This window comes from Gymnoscopelus braueri (assembly GCF_963280865.1).
Source record: "Gymnoscopelus braueri genome assembly, chromosome: 24".
In the NCBI taxonomy this organism is placed as follows: Eukaryota; Metazoa; Chordata; class Actinopteri; order Myctophiformes; family Myctophidae; genus Gymnoscopelus; species Gymnoscopelus braueri.
In genome coordinates, this window is record NC_137626.1 from 31,282,112 (window position 1) to 31,301,509 (window position 19,398).

The following is a 19,398-nucleotide window of genomic DNA, read 5'->3' on the forward strand; positions in this document are numbered from 1 at the left end:
GGAACAGAATGACCCTTCTCAGCTATTGTGATTTCCTTTTTTCAAGTCACTGACTAAGTAAGAGTGGCTTATCATCGGTATTAGCTGAGAATGAGGGTGTCTATTCCCAATTCAATGCGCTAGACCCATGGATTGCTGAGGTGGAGCAACACCTACCATCATCTCTCAGTACTTAATGCACGTCTTAGTTACCCAAGCCATGCTACTCATACACCGAGGTTCTTTGGGATTTAACCCAGAACCTTGTGATCCAAAGGCGAGTGCTCTACTAACTGAGCTACCTGGACACAAACAACGTGATTGAATTGACCATTACCTATTCACCTGAACAGTTTATGATGTTGTACATGATATTATTGTAATCATTGACCATCAAAACATGCATGTAGACATCACCTATTCTGTATTATCATGTTTGGTTCAAGAGTTATGATGCAAAATACACTATTTGGTTATGGTGGAAGGTAAAATGGCCTCCATGGCCACCAGGGGGGCGTTTTTGCGATGGCTCCATATCTGAAAATGTTCAGGGGCCCAAACTGTACAAGTGTACCAAGTTTCATGCTTTTATGAAAAAGTGAACGATTTTCGTCTCAATCCTCCGGACTAAGTGTGGATACGCTGGTGTGTCTTCAGATGACTTGACTGAAAGAAACTCTTGTGACAATGTTTACAGTGGAAAGGTTTTTCTCCAGTGTGGACACGCTGGTGTGTCTTCAGGTCACCTGACTGACTGAAACTCTTATCACACTGTGTACAGAGGAAAGGTTTTTCTCCAGTGTGGACACGCTGGTGTCGCTTCAGGTTAAATGAAAAGCTGAAACTCTTGTTACACAGTTTACAGTGGAAAGGTTTTTCTCCAGTGTGGATATGCTGGTGTGACTTCAGATGACTTGACTGAAAGAAACTCTTGTGACAATGTTTACAGAGGAAAGGTTTTTCTCCAATGTGGACACGCTGGTGTGTCTTCAGGTCACCTGACTGACTGAAACTCTTGTCACAATATTTACAGTGGAAAGGTTTTTCTCCAGTGTGGACACGCTGGTGTCTCTTCAGGTTAAATGAAAAGCTGAAACTCTTGTTACACAGTTTACAGATGAAAGGGTTTTCTCCAGTTTGGACACCTCCACTTGTCTCCCCCCAATCACAAGTAAGACGCGCGAACACGGGAAGCGAACGCAGCTCGAAAATAACAATAAGAAGAATAGAAAGGAATGAGCAATTGTAGAGAAGTGGGTGGTACAGTTAAATTAGTGAGAACAGATCGCATCCAGTTGTTGGCGGCGGTGCTGCTTGCGTTCAGCATTTCGTTGGCGCAGCTGGGCCAGGCTTTCGTCATCCAGTTGTTGGCGGCGGTACTTGTGGCGTTCAGCATCTTGTTGGCGCAGCTGGGCCAGCCTTTCGTCGGTTTGGTTTTTGCGTAGATGCTGCATCCGTTCCCTGTTGAGACGGCGGCGACGCTCTCGTTTACTCTCCTCTGGGCTATCAGCACCTGCATTAGGCATTGGGCTGTTTGATGGTCGTTCGTTTTTGCGTAGACGCTGCATTCGTTCCCTGTTGAGACGGCAGCGACGCTCTTGTTCCTCTTTAATGTGTGGAGGCTCTGGTTCCTCCTGGAGCAGACTGGGGCTCCTCTTCTGTTCAGGAGAATCCTCCTCTTTACACACAACCATGTGGCTTTTTGTTTGCTGGTGTCTCTTCAGGTTCCTTGAGTCACTGAAACTCTTGTCACAATGCTTACAGTGGAAAGGTTTTTCTCCAGTGTGGACACGCTGGTGTCGCTTCAGGTTAGATGAAAATCTGAAACTCTTGTTACACAGTTTACAGAGGAAAGGGTTTTCTCCAGTGTGGACACCTCCACTGGTCTCCTCTGGGCTATCAGCACCTGCATAGTCAGATTCAAGTTCAACTTCAACTTCAAAGTAGTGTGAAGAGATGTGTACATCATCAACTTCACTTTTCACTGCTAGTAATGTCAACATTGATCCATCAGGCTCCTCTTGTTCCTCTTTAATGTGTGGAGGCTCTGGTTCCTCCTGGAGCAGACTGGGGCTCCTCTTCTGTTCAGGAGAATCCTCCTCTTTACACACAACCATGTGTTTTTTTTCTCCAGTGTGGACACGCTGGTGTCTCTTCAGGTTAGATGAAAAGCTGAAACTCTTGTCACAATGCTTACAGTGGAAATGTTTTTCTCCAGTGTGGACACCTCCACTGGTCTCGCCCCAATCATCACTGTCTTCAGTGAGTTCAAGTTCAACTTCAGAGCAGTGTGAAGAGATGTGTTCATCATCAACTTCACTTTTCACTGCTAGTAATGTCAACATTGATCCTTCAGGCTCCTCTGGTCTTTGAAGTATCTCCTCCTGTTCCTCTTTAATGTGTGGAGGCTCTGGTTCCTCCTGGAGCAGACTGGGGCTCCTCTTCTGTTCAGGAGAATCCTCCTCTTTACACACAACCATGTGCAGGATGTCTAGGAGCAGAAAAATAACATGATAGTGAACACCGGATTCCTAAAATGTAAATCTATTGTTCTATCTTCTATGTACATACTGTAGCTATTACCTACTAAGACTGACAAAACAGTTACTAAATAAGTACAGGTTGTTACAGGTGGTTCTGGAAACTCTAAAGTAGGCTCGAAAGTGTTAGCAAGATTATAGCAAAATACATATTTTAAAAAGTAACCAGAATCAATATATCTAGTTATATTACCCAACAAATGAATTACGGTGATAGAACAAATATTTAATTTGAATCATTAAAATGTGTTTTTTGTGTTATCCTTTTAGCCAAAATGTTTTACTGTACCTCCATGCAGTTTAAAATTTTGACTGATAAAGTATTAAATTAATCAATCAATCAATATGTGAGCTCTGATTTGGGAGTAAGTGAGGCTGTAGGCCAAGCTATATACAACTGGATGTGTCTGTATGTACAGTATGTATGTATGTCACCTCCAAAGTAGACCAATCATAGCTCATGCCACTAAGTGCATGACGTTATGAAACAGAAGCACCTCCAAACACAAAAGCTTGACATTCCTGGTGAAAGTTAATGGGTCGTAGTTTAAAATGTATGTACACTTATTCTTATGACCAGGCCCTGTACAGTATGTCTAGAAATTAGTCTGTGAATCTGTCTGTGTGTCTGGGGCTAATTTCACAAACCACTGTACCGATCAGCGCCACATTTCTTGTGCATGCTGCCAATAGGCCAAGCAAGTTTTTTTCCACATCTAATAGAATGCGCTGCAAGTCATGGTCATTATATTATTCTGTTTTTTACATATTATTAAAGTGCAGACTGTAAGCTTTCAAGTGACGTGCCATGCACTGAAATCTGGAAATAGTTGAAGTTATACTTATTTGAACTTAAACTTAAAGCAGGGGTTCCCAACCTTTCTGTTACCACGTACCAGCTGACAGTTCATAAAATTTCGCGGACCGGCATGGTGCCCGGTGCTTGGACCCGGTTCGGTGCCCCCCGGCTTTGTCAACGGGGGGGTGGGGGGCGCATCAATCGTATCAAAACACAAGTTGACTGACAGTCAATGACACATCACTGGCTACTATTTATATATTATTATATCACTACATAATGTTATATCATTGACCTAAACTGGCGATATATCAACAAGGACAGGGGTGATAGGAAAAAGGATATGTCTGTATCAGAAATGACTTTGGACAGGTGGAAAACTAAACTAACTATGGTTAAACTTGCAGAGTGACGCATTACTTTACTTGAGTTACATCTTCTGATAGATGTACTTGAATGTTGACATGAAATCATAATCCTGTTTAGTGTTTAATTAGCGCGATCGATCATCATCGTGACAAAATTGGCTACAGCTTGTAGCGACGGCGCACGTCAACACACGTTGAAACAAAGGCAAAGATAAAGATAGCAAGGATTCAACAGTGATGTCACTACAGGAAGTAGCACGGAAAAAGCTGTTTATAAAACTCAGTGACATCACTGACTAATCCTTGGTATCTTCATGTGACCGACTCAACTTTTCTCTGCTCTGTGGAAAATCCTGGCGCCGCAAGGTTATAGATTCACGACGGGGATATCTTGGACTTCCCGGCCGCGTTCTCGCCGACCGGTGGTACATGTGCCGGTCCGCGGACCGGTGGTTGGGAACCCCTGACTTAAAGGACTACTTCACCCATTTTCAAGGCTGTGCTGAATCAAGTGTATGATACTGCATTGTTTATTTCTCACCTCAAATGTTTTTGGAAAAATGTTATGTACCGTTTATAACATAATTAATGACGCACCATTCGGCCATCTTATTTGTTCAGATTGAGTGGCACTGTCCTCTAGTATCTAGCATAGGCTGATGAATCATAGCTGTTTGAAAGACTACTTGACAAGTGTTTAATATAATGTGTTAAAATTGGTTAGTACCCGCCGATTAGAAAACCCAGGTCATTGGCATGGTTAAAGTGTCTGCCCTGAGATTGGGAGGTCAGGATTCAGGGTATAGTCTTTGGTCATACCAAAGACTATAAATAGGACGCAATGTCTCCCCGCTCGACACTCATTATCAAGGGTTGGATTGGGGTAAGTCTCTGTGTACATCATGGACCGGGGATATACTTGTACATCAAGCCACCTCACACCACAGAAACAGGAAATAAGCTCCTGCCTATGGGCCACATGGCTCGGGAATAATTCGTTCTCAAGGCTACCTACTTACCCGCCGATGTTCTCTCATATTATGTTATTTTTTTTGTTTGACAGGAAGTAATTAAGATTGGAAAAATTCTCAACTATTATACATGTATATGTTTTTTGGCATTTATTGTCAACTATGTCCCCATTACAACCACGTATATTCTCTGAAAGTTTGGAGAAAAAAAAAGCTTAGTTAAAGGGTAAGACCACTTTGGTAGAGGTTTGGGTTGTGTAGTTACCAAAGTGGTCTTGCCCTTTAACTAATGCTAATGTTGAGCAATGTCGACTCTGTACTTGGTCCTTTCTCTTTTCCCTCTACACCAAATCTCTTGTTGAGTTTGTAGACCAGCATTTTTTCAAATCCCCCCCGCCAGCAAAGGGATGCTAGGGTTGAAGTGGTTACACCTCAAATCAACAAGCTTCTAAAAAGCTTGTCAAATATCTGTTATCTCACACAGTGCAGACTAACAGACCCATTTCTAGAGCTCTCACCCCCTACAGAGGCATGCCATAAAATCAGTTTTCATTGTTTTCACCTACTACAAAACTTTTACCAGGCATGTCAGGCTTTCATGTGCTTCTGATTCATGACGTCATGCACTTAGCGGCTTGATCTGTGTGATATAGACAAACCCTGTTCTAGATGCACCAGTCCCGAATGGTGTCATTTAACTGTCTGACGGATTTCTGAAGTGTCCACAGACCTCCTATGAGACATAGACTGAGTAGAAAAAAATTACACTATTTTAGCATTAGTGAGGATCTATTATATGAAGATGGGCTAAAAATGGGAGAAGTCGTCCTTTATAGACCAGCTGAAATGGCTTTTTGCAACCATATCTTAACGTAAATCTCAGTGAAACAGGAGCTGGGTGTCTCTGAGCCAATCACAGATGGGTTTTCCAGCTCAATATTTATAACGGTCACACAGCGAACAAATATATTAAATATGTGATCTAAACATGTTGCGTTGCACACTGCAACAAGGCTGTGCTGAATCAAGTGTATGATACTGCATTGTTTATCTCTCAACTCAAATGTTTTTGGAAACATTTAATGTACCGTTTATAACATAATTAATAACGCACCATTCGGCCATCTTATTTGTTCAGATTGAGTGGCACTGTCCTCTAGTATCTAGCATAGGCTGATGAATCATAGCTGTTTGAAAGACTACTTGACAAGTGTTTAATATAATATGTTAAAATTGGTTAGTACCCGCAGATTAGAAAACGATAGTTACGTATGTAACTACGGTTCTATGAGTCCCGAATGACCGCCAGAGGCGGTGCTTAAAGCACTGAATGGTTCCCTTCGCGCATGCGCAGTTCGAGTACGTATACCAACGTCGTCACTTGTGACCCCGGGATGAACCGGAAGAGGCTATATCTTCCGGCGTCACTAGGGGGTCAGTCCCTACAGAATCTTCTCGCGTGAACACGAGGATACTGAGCGACAGAGCGCTCTGGCGGTCATTCGGGACTCATAGAACCGTAGTTACATATGTAACTATCGTTCTATTTCTTCCCTGCTAACCTATAGCACTGAATGACTCATACCAAACGAGTCGCGAGGAATCCTGGTTACAAACCTTAGACGGTAGAACCGGACTCTGGGAAGAGGACCACGCCCAGTGGATGGGGAGTGGCAACATTCACCCTATAAAATCTAGAGAACGTGCCTGGTGATGCCCATGAGGCAGCGGCACAAATGTCCTCCAAGGGTACCCCTCTCAGGGCGGCCCATGACGTGGAGACGCTCCTGGTGGAGTGGCACTGTATGCCAGGTGGGATGGGACGGCCACTCGCCCCATAGGCGTGGCTGATTGTGTCCACAATCCAGTGGGACAGGCGCTGCTTGGAAAGCGTGCACCCTCTGTTGGGCCGCCGTGACAGAGGAACAGCTGTTCGGACCACCGAGTATGGGCGGTTGCCCTGATATAAACTCTCAGGGCCCGGACTGGGCACAGCAGCTCCATCCTGTCGGACCTCTCCCCAGGCGGAGGGTTGAACCGGGCCAGCCTTATGGGCTGGTTGAGGTGCGCAGTCGACAGCACTTTAGGGAGGAAGGCTGCGTTCGGCAAAAGGGGGACACCTGACCCGTCTGAGTTCCACCTCAGACAGGACTCGCTAACGGACAGGACGTGCAGCTCCCCGACACGCTTCGCCGAAGTAATCGCTAGGAGGAATGCGGTCTTAAGAGAGACCCACTTCAGCCCTGCCTGCGCCAAAGGCTCAAAGGGAGGCCCACATAGGGCTTCCAATACAGTGGTCAGGTCCCATGCTGGGGCTCTCGGAGGGTGTAGCCTCCGAGCCCCCCTCAAGAAGAGGGACACCAGACTGTGGCTCCCTATATATATACCTCCGGATGGAGGCGCCACACCCCAGGTGGGGGCTTTTGGCGGGAGAGGAAGTCTGCCACGTGGTTTCGCTCTCCCAGTAAGTACATTGCCCGTAGGCTCGACAGACGGGGGGCTGCCCACGTAAGGAGATCCGTGGACACCCGTAGCAGCCGAGCGGATTTGGTGCCGCCCTGGTGGTTGATGTGGTACACGGTCGAGGTGTTGTCTGACCGTACCAGGATGTGCCTGCCCTCCAGAAACGGCAGAAAATGCTGTAGGGCCAGGTGCACCGCTCGCAGCTCCAGCACGTTTATGTGGTCGGCACGGTCTTCCGTGGACCACTGTCCTTGAGCCGTCCTGCCCTGCCACACCGCGCCCCAGCCCGAGGGACAGGCGTCGGTGGCCACAGTCTCCCTGCGGGATGGGACAGACCCCATAGGGACACCCCTTGATATGTAGGCCCTGTCCCTCCCATTGGAGTAGGGCGAGGAGACACTGTTTTGACACCCTTATTTTCCTGTGTCTGTGACGCTCGGGGTCTAAGTGAAAGCTGTTCAGGAGCCGTGCTGTATCTTCGGCTGCCTGCGCCCGGGATGGTGCGCATACCAGCCAATCGTCCAGATAAGGCAGGATCTTCATTCCTTGAGATTGTAGAGGGCCCTGGTGGAGGTCTGCCAGGGTCCGGGGCTCGAAATGTTGGCGAGCGGCCGGAGTCCTGGGGATCACGGCCCTGCCTCTGCGTAGGACGCTGAGGGAAGCGCTGGCCCCTAGCATGGTCAGGTGGTAGGCGAGCTCGAGGGGCAGCCGAGGGGCCCCTGTCGGAGGGAGGCCTGTTAGGGGGGAGGGGCATGCGCCCCAGACCTGCCAGTTGCTGCCTGGTCTGCCCGGCCTGATTGGTACGTTCCAGCGCCTCCTGTGCGGCTGGGCCAAACAACACTCCCGGCTCCACTGGGAGACTGCGGAGGGTCCTTCTAGATGCCTCAGTGAGGTTTGACTGTGAGAGCCAGACCTGGCGCCGAGTCTGGACCAGCATGGACATCATCCTCCCGAGCTCCCGTGACATGAGGCCAAACGCCTCCAGCGACGCGTCACAGAAGGCGATGGAGTCTGCGTCCGCGCTTGCACTGCCTTCCTGCAGGGATGCTGAGAGGGCCAGCAGTAAGTGTGACAGGGAGTTGCCCATTCTACCGGCGCGCGCTCCCGTGTCATAAGCCCTCGTTAGCAGGTCATCGGTGATCCTGCACTGTGGCCGGGGGCATCTAATGTCCCGCCGCAGAGCCTCATCGGGGGATGCGATGCCAGGTTCGATAGCCGGCATACGGTCCAGGCCCACTGCTGCAGCATTATGCATGGCCGTCAGAGTACGCCCGTCCGCCGAGAGACGGGAGCGGGCCCTCGTGTCTCTCCAGCAGGCTTGCAGCTCACTAATGTAGTCCCCTGAGTGAGGAACAGCGAAGGAAGTGGAGGCTGGCCTGCGCCTAAAGAAGGCGCTTGCAGGGGCTGCCTCCGCCTGCTGTGGTATGGGCAGCCGTTTCTGCTCTAGGGCCATGCGCAAAACAGTCCACATGGAACTGTCCTCCGTCTCGCCCAGTGAGGTCCGGGCTGAGGAGTGGGAGCCCGGCTCCGAGGCCTGGGAGACACCGTCTCTCCTATCCTCCTCGTCAGACTCACGGAAGTGAGTGGTTAACGCCGCCAGAGAGAGTGTGTCATCCTCTGCTGGGGTCAGGTGTGGCATTGGAGGCGTAGGCGCCTCTGCCTCCTCCGAAGGGCGATCGGGCCGGCGGGCCATGAGCATGGCCTTCATGTGGGCCAGTTCGGCTGACAGCTTCTCCATCTGAGACGACAGACTGTGGTCAACCTTTTCTTGGGAGGGGGGGCCAGCAGCCGCCCCAGCCCGACGTTTCGAATGCCTGGTTCTTGTTGTAGCCGCCTCGCCTGATGGGGGAGGTCGCCTGCACCCTGTGGCGGTTCCACCTCTGCCAGGCACACAGGGCAGAGGTCGTGTCCCTCGTCTGGCTGGAGAGGAGCCTCACAGGAGGCGCAATAATAGGAGCTATCCATAGCGTGGACGCTACTGGTTGCTCGGTCTGTAGGGGCCGTGAGCTGGGGGGAGGGAGCGCTTACGCTGCCTGTACCAGCGGAGGCTACTAATGGCTGGGCCGTAGCCAGCTTATGCCGGGAGAGGGTTGACTCCAGCAGAGGCTAGTGGTAACCAGAGCGCTAACGCAACTGGTAGCCACCAATGAAAACAAAAAATTGCTATGCAACACACTCGCTGAGCAAAGCTTGAGCTGCTGTAATCTAATATGCTATAGCAGGGGCTAATCAACAAAGCCACAAAAGAAAAGAACACTAGTATAAAGTATTAGAGTTAAATTATGCTGTGCCGTGGGCAGGCAGCGTCGAGCTTGCCGTCACTAAGGCTAATCAAAACAAAACAGTTGTCGAGCCGCTCGCTCCATTAGCTTATCACAAACAAAGGATACGGGTGTAAACAAAAGTCGTTAAAGTTACACCGCTAAATTACACCGTGCTTGTAGCAGGCAGCGCTGACGCTTGCCGTTACGAGCAGATGCTAACCAAAACAAACAAAGCTATTAGTCGAGTGGCGTAGATTATCAACAGCTAGCCGTTCCTATGCTAACGGATGCTAACCGAAGCACTCACGCTACCGTTAGCAACGTGCAACCAAATGCAGGAGGGAGGAGGCGCGCAGAGGCTGATCTATAATACACAAACTTAAATCTCAGTTTAGCAACAACCTACCTTGTCCGGAGGCGAGGGAACTTAGACCCGTACCTGCCGGTGGAGCGAGGGAACTTAGACCCGTACCTGCCGGTGGAGCGACGTGAGCTTAGCCCCGCTCAGGGGAGAGAGAAGTCGCAGTTCTTAGAGGGCGAAATAATGCGACTCCGACCTATATGGTCACAAAACTACCAGCGACCTCTTTTTAACAGATGATAGGGTAGGTTTGTAATAATAATAATCTGGTTTAGAGCAGATCTACTACAACACGCGCGTGAGAAGAAAAAAGGGGACTGACCCCCTAGTGACGCCTTCTTCTTCTCCTTGGCCTGGCTGCTCTCATCGTCGCTGTCGCTGAGGTCGTCAAAACCAAAGTACTTGATTTTGTAGCTGCTACTGCTGCCACCAACAGCTGCCCCGCCCTCCGACCCCTCCTCACTATCGTGGTCCTCCTTGTCCTTGAAGCCAAAGAACTCTAGCTTGGTCTCCTTCTTGGTCTTGGTCTGTGGGGGCCGGAACCTGGTAGAGGAGACACACACAGAGAGACCGGTGGGGGGGTAGGGTTTATTGACTCTGCAGGGATGGATGAGCCAGTCAATCAGGCACAGACACAGGGGAGAGAGGAGGCACGTGCGGCATATGAACCATCATCATTTAAACAAATGGCTCCAGAGGCGGGTGGACTGCCCACCTCAATATATCATGTCTATCTATATATATCTATATATATCTATGTATCTATATATCTATATATCTATATATATAAATATTGACAAAGTCACAGATTTGCTGAGGATGGGGAAACATGTACCTATAAACTGCAGAAAAAGGGTCTTTTAGATGTAATTGAAAGAAAAAAAAACAAATACTGTTGTCAAGAAGATGACTTACGGACCATGTCTGCAGTTGAAAAATATATGTACGAAATACTTTAACAATACAGCATATACCTCAATATTACAGAAAATCGCAGTGTCTTGTGACCAAAAGCCTTAAAGCAGATTAGTCTGCAAAACAACATGACAAAAGGAGAGAGACTATGTGCCATTTACCGCGCGGTTTTGGCGGGTGGAGCATCCCTCTTTTTCTTCATCTGGCCCGCCGCTCCGAGGTCCATGGGGGCAGCCGGGGCGGCCAGGTCGTCCATGGTGCGCTCCATGGAGTCCTGGATGGTGACTTGGGCAAGACGTTGGTAGGACGGGTGCAGAACTGTGTCGTCCCGCATGTTGCTGTTGCTGTCTGGCTCCGCTAGAAACTCCAACTCCGCGACTCTCAGACCCTCTGTGTACGTGTGTCCATCCTCGGCGTACGAGGAGGACTGGAAGTCCCTGCTACCTCCAGGCTCGACATTAGAGTCTTTACCCAGGATACTGGAGTCCATACTGAGAGCAGAGGACAGTCGCTGGGTCCTCACGGAGTTCCAGTCATCAGAGGCGGTTGTCTTTGAAATGTAGGAGATCATTGTCGGCGGTTTCAGGTTGCTGACAGGTGTGCTTCTGTACGATGTCTGGCTGTCCTTTACAACTTTCTGTACAGACGTTTGCTTATCTGTGGGTGGATATGAAAATAATTACATAGTGTCATCACATAGTTCACTGAATGGTACACAGATGATGACAGGTGATGACCATTATGAACTGTAAAATGAATTCAACCGCTTTCACATCAAACTACACCGGCAGCTTCTTCAAACTGTAGTAGTATGGTAAGTGATACTCTTTGGTTAAAACATGGATTTTTGTGTTAAATACTCTATATTCTGATGGTAAATATGGAGTGTTCAGTAACAGGAGTCTCCCCAGGTCTTTAATAAACATAAATAATAAATACATTTTCAGGTGGTTTTCAAAATGTCAGCCAATCAGGAGAGTACACATTTCTCAGTTTTTTTTTAGTGATCCAGTTCCAATTTTGTCTGCTCATTTCTTTGTGCAATCACTTCCAATTCCACTTGTTTAATCTGTATCCTCGCTGAGTTCTCAAGCCTGATTGGATCAAATTGGTATCACAACCTGAAATAAAGAGCAGGAGAGACCCCTGTTACTTAACAAACACACTATAGGAATGAATACTATCAGTATCTAGAGCTATTTAACGCTTATTTTAACCAAAGAAAATCACTTACCCTACCTTTAAGGACTGTGAGAAAGAGAACAGCTGATAGAGGCTTCTGCCTTCTGCCATCCTCCAATGGAAAACCCTCAAGGTTACCACAAATGCTTATGTGATCTCAAAACCATTAGCTTAAATTGCAACGTTCTCTAGGTTACCACACTTGCATTTCTGTTTGTACCTGTATGAGTTGGGACAAACATTCTGTATACCTGATGTTCCTAATTCCTTCATGCAGTTAGTATCCACATTCATGGAAAAATTATGTTCACTGATATTTTAAAACTGACACATCATGCCAAAACCAAAGGCTCAGTTATGTCAAAGGGTCAGAAGGAGCTCTTATTCAATTTTTTTAATTCAAAGAAATAATTTTGGGCTTTACTGCCTTTATTGATAGTACGGAGTGGCGGTAGACAGGAAACAGGGAGAGAGACGGGAGTGACACACGGCAAAGGTCGTCGGGATCGATCGGGAATCGAACCCGCAACGCGCTGTCAGGCTGCATTAGAGCCTATATGAACTATTCTCCTGGACCGCTAGGTTGGCGGGCGCCCCCGGAGCTCTTCTTTAATTACTACAACAACCAGCATGATGTTCATTTATGAACACACACCAATACTGGGAACGAATCCATAAAAAAAAGCATCGCTCACACTCTTTATTGTACGCGGAGGTTTGTACACGACTGCAAATCGTATCCAAAAACATTTTAAAAAAAAGGTCAGCCCCCCTGCTCTCAGATATTTTAAATTTGTGCAGCCAAGAAACTTTTACAGGCGGGTTGAAACAGGAGTTTAAATCACTTTTTTTGTCAGCCTGTGGCCAGTGAACCCCCGTCTGCATGCACTGTACTGCTCCCGTAAGATTGCATTGAGAAAACATGGCACAGACTCACTACAAAAAGCTATTTAAACGGTTGTTTCAACCTGTGGCTTAAATTTTCTTGGCCGCTAAAATTCGTCACCTGCCGACAAAGATTAAAACGAGACCAGATCAAGTTGAGACCGCGTCTACTGTCGTCGTAGTAACAGCATATGTAGTCCACGGTAAAAGAACACGTAGCTGTCCTCGTCCATGCCCGTTTTTTTTTTTTTTCATATCACAATGCCAAAACATACCGATCTGATTCTTGTTTGGATGAAAAAACGTCAGACAGACGAACACTCACGTTGCGTTGTGCGCTGGTTCTTCGTTGGTTTTGTTGTTGTTGAGAAACAGGAAGACAACCACTGTGTCAGTCTCTCTAACAATAGATTTATACCTTTTATAAATGCCACTATTTGCCATTGGAGTCGGAGTCAACATGTGTAAGGTACAATCACTATTCAGCCCATTCAAAGCGTGCAAATAAACGCATCGATTAATTAATAAATAAATGTTTATCCCCTCGGGGGATTCGAACGTCAGCATAAATACACCAGACATGTGCTTACACCAGTGAGCCATTCTTCTCTCAACAATTGGGTACCGTTAACAACTCATAGAGTATACAACCAGCCATTAAAAAACTAATCAGACATGGTCGCCAGATCAACATGAGACCTCAAGTCACCACACTGATTTTATTTATTTTACTGGTCTCCAACACGGCTGTTTAGTACAGATTTGTTTCTAAAATATCTCACCATGATCATCTATTATTCATTATGTTATAGGCTACTTAGAAATAGTACAATTGTTGTGAGAAGAATGGCTCACCGGTGTATGCACCTGTCTGGTGTATTTATGCTGACGTTGGGGAGAGTTCGAATCCCAGGAGGGAATGATCATTTATTTATATATTAATTCCTTGATGCGTTTATTTGCACGCTTTCAATGGGCCGAATAATGATTGTACCTTACACATGTTGACTCCGCCTCCAATGGCGAATAGTTGCATTTATAAAACGTGTAAATCTATTGTTAGAGAGACTGACACAGGAAGTGGTTGTCTTCCTTTTCCTCAACAACAACAACAAAACCAACGGAGAGCCGTCCACACCGCAACGTGAGTGTTCGTCTGTCTGGCGTTTCTTCATCCAAACAAGAATCAGATCGGTATGTTTTGGCATTGTGATATAAAAATTAAAAAAACGGCATTGACGAGGACAGCTACGTGTTCTTTCACCGGGGGACAACATCTGCTGTTAGGGTGCGTTCGGATATATAGCACTGAGTGCACTGGCCAATACAAACTAATACGTGAGTGCGCTCCCGGTGTGCATTTACGAACGCACCTTATAGCCATGGTTCACATGACGCTTGTGTATGACAGTCATGTTTCAGGGCTACGAACGCACCCTAGGACAACAGTCGACGCGGTCTCAACTTGATCTGGTCTCGTTACAAATTGAAACACCGGCACCCTACGCTGTGGGAGCACAGAGGTTCTAAATGTGTGTGTGTGTGTGTGTGTGTGTGTGTGTGTGTGTGTGTGTGTGTGTGTGTGTGTGTGTGTGTGTGTGTGTGTGTGTGTGTGTGTGTGTGTGTATGTATGTATATGTATATATATATATATATATATATATATATATATATATTATGTGTTTCTGATCACATGAATTATAATCTAGCAAGTAACAGCAATTAGATTTATATTCCATTATGGGTGCGTTCGAAAATACAGCACTGAGCGCACTGGCCAATACAAACTAATAGGCGAGTGTGCTCCGGTGTAATTTTCGAACGCGCCATTGAGTCAATAAATACAAATGAAACCCAACATAAATGAGTTGATCTTTACCTGCTGTGTTTCAGTGGTCGAGCTGCTAACAAACGTCCTCCTGCTGCTTAACGACGACACTGTTTAGAAACGACACGTTTAAGTTTTCTTTGTGTTTTACCTTTATATAAATCTACGGTATTTCAACAACAGCCAGTCAACACACCACCATGTTGTTTTCACTACTGCATTGTGGGTATGTTCTTCTTCTGACGACCACTTTGTCTAGACGCCAGTTGGTGTATTGCTGCTCCCTACTGTTGGTCTCGGGTACTGTCCATTACAGTACTATGTGACCTTCCAGACCTGTAGACAAGAGAACATCCATCTAGGAGTAAAACAGTTAATCCAACTAATACATTTCATTTATTATTAAAAACTAATTGATAATCAATAAATGAATACATTTATCAATTAATAATCAATCTCTATTTTGGGGATGTCATTATTTGAAAAAAAAAAAGGAAAAAAAACTTGCTTGTAGATCAGCTACTTTCATCAGTCTCATGGGACACTGTTGTGCAGCATAATATAAAAAAAGGCTAAAGTAATTGATTGATTCGTTGATCTATATATAAAAATATATATAAAATATGATCTTGATTTTTTGATTAATCTGGAAAATAATGTATAGAATAATCGTGAGGAAAATCATGGATAGTTGCAGCCCTACATCCATCACAGCTTTCATCAGTGCACATTGATGCTGCACAGGTCTGATCACATCTCATAGAAATGCAGGATACAACATATATATATACCAAGATACCATGTTACAAATATTTGTAAAAAAAAAAAGAAAAAAAAGAAAATTCTGACTGTGACACAGTAAGAACATCACAAGCTATTTTTTTCCGCAGAAATATTGTTTATATGAATCATTGCATTGAGAAGATAATGATGGAATGCATGTTCCAGACAGTTCAGAGTTTGGTTATTGTACCATTAATGTTCTGGGAAACAGGAACAAGATTTATTGAATGTAATTGCATTGGGTCAGGCTGACCTAAAATGGTCTTAACTAATCATGAGATTTCATATTTTTTAGTGCTATGTAAGTCCACAACAAGTTATAAAAGCAGACCCACAATCCTATTGTATCAGCCCTGTCTGCAGACCCATGGCTCCATTGGTATATTAATACATATACTTCTGAAGATGCATATACTTGCTCCTTCCTGTTTAGTTTGGTTTGTACTTGCTCTGTGTTCCTTTCTTCTATATTATTTCTCTATTTGAACTCTTCCTGTAACTCCAGATGTTGTATAATTGTAATTGTCCTTCATCTGTAATCATGTGATGTGAACATGTGACACTTAAGTTGATTCTAATGTTAATGTGAAGACATAGCTAATGTTTCACCTTCCTGATAACCATATTATACATTATATCATAATAATGAAACATCTGCGTGTGTGTGTGTGTGTGTGTGTGTGTGTGTGTGTGTGTGTGTGTGTGTGTGTGTGTGTGTGTGTGTGTGTGTGTGTGTGTGTGTGTGTGTGTGTGTGTGTGTGTGTGTGTGTATGTGTGTGCGTGTGTGTGTGTGTGTGTGAGAGAGCTTGGCTATTTTCACAATTTTCGCCTCTTTCTTATATAATTTGGCCAATGTTTGACCAGTTTTTATAGTGTAGTTTGTTGGTTAGCTTTGATGCAGTAATGGTCTTTTTCTTTTCCTTCTTTTTTGAGTAATTAAAAAGGTCTTAAAAGTCCTTCAATTGTCACTTCATTGTCATCTGGGGGCCCCCCCAAAATCATGTGGGGTCCCGACCCACAGGTTGAGAACCACTGGTGTAACTAATCATTAGATTTCATAATATTGTTGCAACCCCGCAGAAGACCTGGCCGTAACTTGCTCCTCGAAGGGAGCTAGTTGTCTTGGCATTGCCTGTTACCTGCCGGTCTGCAGAACTGGAGACATGGGTTCGATTTCAGCTCAGTGCGTGAAATGTTGTAAATTTACAATATTGTTCACTAAAGACTTAGGGCCGTAAGAAGGTATAAAACGGACCCACAATACAAATTTGTCAGTTCTAATTTCTGTCTGCAAACATGGCTTACCAAATGTACATTTATATAGGCCTACTTCTGAAGTCTTCTGGTTGCTCAAAGCTCTATCTCACTGGAGCAGATGGAGGTTCAGTGCCTTGCTCAATGGCACTTCAGCGGTGCTGGGGGGGTGGGTAAGTGGTGGCCATTCACTGCACCCATGTTTTCTCAGAGAGGAGAGGAGAGGAGAGGGGGATGGATGAATCTGACTGGCTTATTAGTGTAAATGAGAATATCTGCCAATCACAAGACAGTATAGAATCTGACTGAGGCTTGGTATCATGTCTTCTACATTATGATCAAGAGGTAATCAGGTCAAAATAGAACACGTTTCATGAAACCTACAACTGTGGACAAGCCAGGGTCAAGAGGAATTCTCCATGTTCTGTCTCTTTCAATCTTTATCTTTCTACCCACGTGCACATATTCAACAGACATAGGCACGACATTCGGCCTAAGCACATCCAGATTCGTAAAGTGGGACACCATTTGGGGCTGATTTAATTTGCAAGCAACCTATCCAACTTTCTTCAACCGAGAATTACTTCATCCCCAGTCCCACCCAACCACTCTCATTCCTTTCTTCTGACATTTTAGCCATTTTCTGAGTGAAGCTTAGGCCTATTTTGAGTGGCTTAAAAGTACAACTGGAAAACTAATCTTAATTCCCAGATCACTAATATTGCAATAAATGACCAATAATTATTAGACGTGTAAAGTAAGGCTGTCCAGATGGTGTAGTTGTTGAAGAAAAACACTCCTGGAGATCCCAAGTTCAATCCCCAGCAGCAACGACCCTGGCTTGGCCAGATGCGCCAACAAACACAAAAGGTAGTGTTTGTGGGTGAGAAGGGAATTTTGTCCTTATGGCTGTATCCCCCTGGCTGTATCTGCCGATCCCCGCTGGTTGGGGTGTTTGGGGAGGGCAACTGTGGAAGATAGTTCAAACCTCTGCATGCATTATTACACCATCCCAGTTCAAATCCTCGCTGTCAGGTTAAAAGAAGCGGCTAACCTCTCAATGTGTATTGGAGCAGGAATGTGGTTGTCAACACCACTGGTTCCCAAACATTTTAACTCGAGATTCAAAACAGAAATGTTATGTCTCCCCGGGACCCAAAGTACGCGCTGCTCCGCAACACGTTGTGAGCTTGTAGATCGGCTATTTTCACTACTTCTTAAAAGTTACTATAGTTATTATTTGTGGAATTTATTATCTTTATTATTATTTAAAGATTATTATTGATATCTTATTTAAATTGTATTCATTCAATTATTTTGGGGAATGTTCTTTATGAAAAACTGTGAATATTTTTTTTTTATGTTTTGAAAATCCTTTGATATAATAATAATAATAAAAAGAAACAAAAAAGATATTTATTCGCGACCCACAAGAATCGTTCCACAACCCACAAATGGGTCCCGACCCACTGTTTGGGAAACAGTGGTCTACACCCTCCCTAGGCAACTAGAGGGGAATTGCTGCTGTACACATAGGGGAGATAATAAGAGGCAACAACTCAATTGGAAGAAAACATAAATGTAAAGATAAAAAAAGAAGAAGAAGAATTGGAAAGTCCATTCCATAGTGGTCACTGGTCAGAACATTTTCCAATTTGTATTACTTTTACATTTTATATATTTAGGCAGAAGCATTTCTGTTGACAGTTTCAGTTTCCAGACAAGCAAGCCAACAATAAATAAATACATAGATTTTGTAGCTATTCAGTTTGAAACAACAGCTACAACGATTACAGCTTTATATCAAACTCCACTGTAGCCTGCAAACTCCCCCTTGTCACAGTACATTGATTCAACACATAGCCATGCCAAAACAATTTAAATAATTAATTTAGCAAAATGCTGTTGTGTTTCCGGCCACATTCCAAGGAAAATAGCAGTGGTTCATGCTGGAATGTTGTCCCTTAAATTAAATTTAAAGTGTGTTCTATATCATGGTTCTCAAAGTGGGGTCCGGGGACCCCCAGGGGATTCCAGGGCGTCCCCAGCTAAATGTGTTAATATAGCATTAAAATTAGTTTAACCATTTTGGAAATAGACGATATACAAGCTCACAACGCGACATGCCGTGAGCTTGTAGATCTGTTATTAAAAACAAGTCTTGAATAAAATGAGAAAAATTTGGAAAATTTTAACAACACAAACATTTTATGGGGGTCCCTGGTACAAAATAATATCAGATGGCGGTCCGTGGCCAAATACATATTCTATATAATGTTATATTTCTATATCAGTGGTTCCCAAACTTTTTAGCTCTAGACCCAAAAGAGAAATTTGATGTCCTTAAAAATGAGTCCCAGCCCAGTGTTTGGGAGGCATTGTTCTATATTAGTGTGTATCAAACCACGACCACCCAAAATAATCATATTTGAACTGGGGACCCCTCACTCTGACAAGCATTTGGAATTGTAGGAGTTGAGGCACTGCTATTATTTAGTTTGACTCGTTTCCACAGACAAATATTACTTGCCTCTTACTTAGGTAATTTTTTACAATTTGGCCAATGTTTGACAGTTTTTTGTTATTTTGTTCTTTTTTTTAATTTTGGAGGTATTAAAAAGGTCTTAAAAGACCTTAAATTGTCTGATATTAGAAATGTGCAGATACCATGTATAGGCCTACACTATACTGCATGTTAGTTTGTTTTCTGTTGAGTGAGAAAACAATGTTGCAAATCATCTGCCCCCCCCCCAAAAAAAAGAAAGAAAATCCTTTGTGGTCCCGCCAGGTTGAAGACCCACAGGTT

General features: G+C 44.8%; 1 protein-coding gene across 1 annotated transcript; it reads right to left on the reverse strand.

Moving 5' to 3' along the window:
* Positions 1-1,232: 1,232 nt before the first annotated feature.
* On the reverse strand, positions 1,233-14,742 carry LOC308080372 (uncharacterized protein). The gene is made up of 5 exons (XM_080422196.1): positions 14,607-14,742; positions 10,822-11,317; positions 10,068-10,288; positions 1,886-2,470; positions 1,233-1,492 (listed from the first exon to the last, which is right to left on the reverse strand). The coding sequence occupies exons 2-5, from the start codon at positions 11,229-11,231 to the stop codon at positions 1,251-1,253; spliced, it is 1,458 nt and encodes a 485-aa protein (XP_080278322.1). The 5' UTR covers positions 11,232-11,317; positions 14,607-14,742; the 3' UTR covers positions 1,233-1,250.
* Positions 14,743-19,398: the final 4,656 nt, after the last annotated feature.

Excerpts from the sequence above, each read along its gene's own strand:
- LOC308080372 (XM_080422196.1), bottom strand. The coding sequence starts at position 11,231 with ATGATCTCCTACATTTCAAAGACAACCGCCTCTGATGACTGGAACTCC. Across the intron at positions 10,289-10,821 it reads CCACCCGCCAAAACCGCGCG|GTTCCGGCCCCCACAGACCA; the intron begins GTAAATGGCACA and ends CTCCTCTACCAG. Across the intron at positions 1,493-1,885 it reads ACTTGAATCTGACTATGCAG|GTGCTGATAGCCCAGAGGAG; the intron begins GTGCTGATAGCC and ends TGCCTAATGCAG.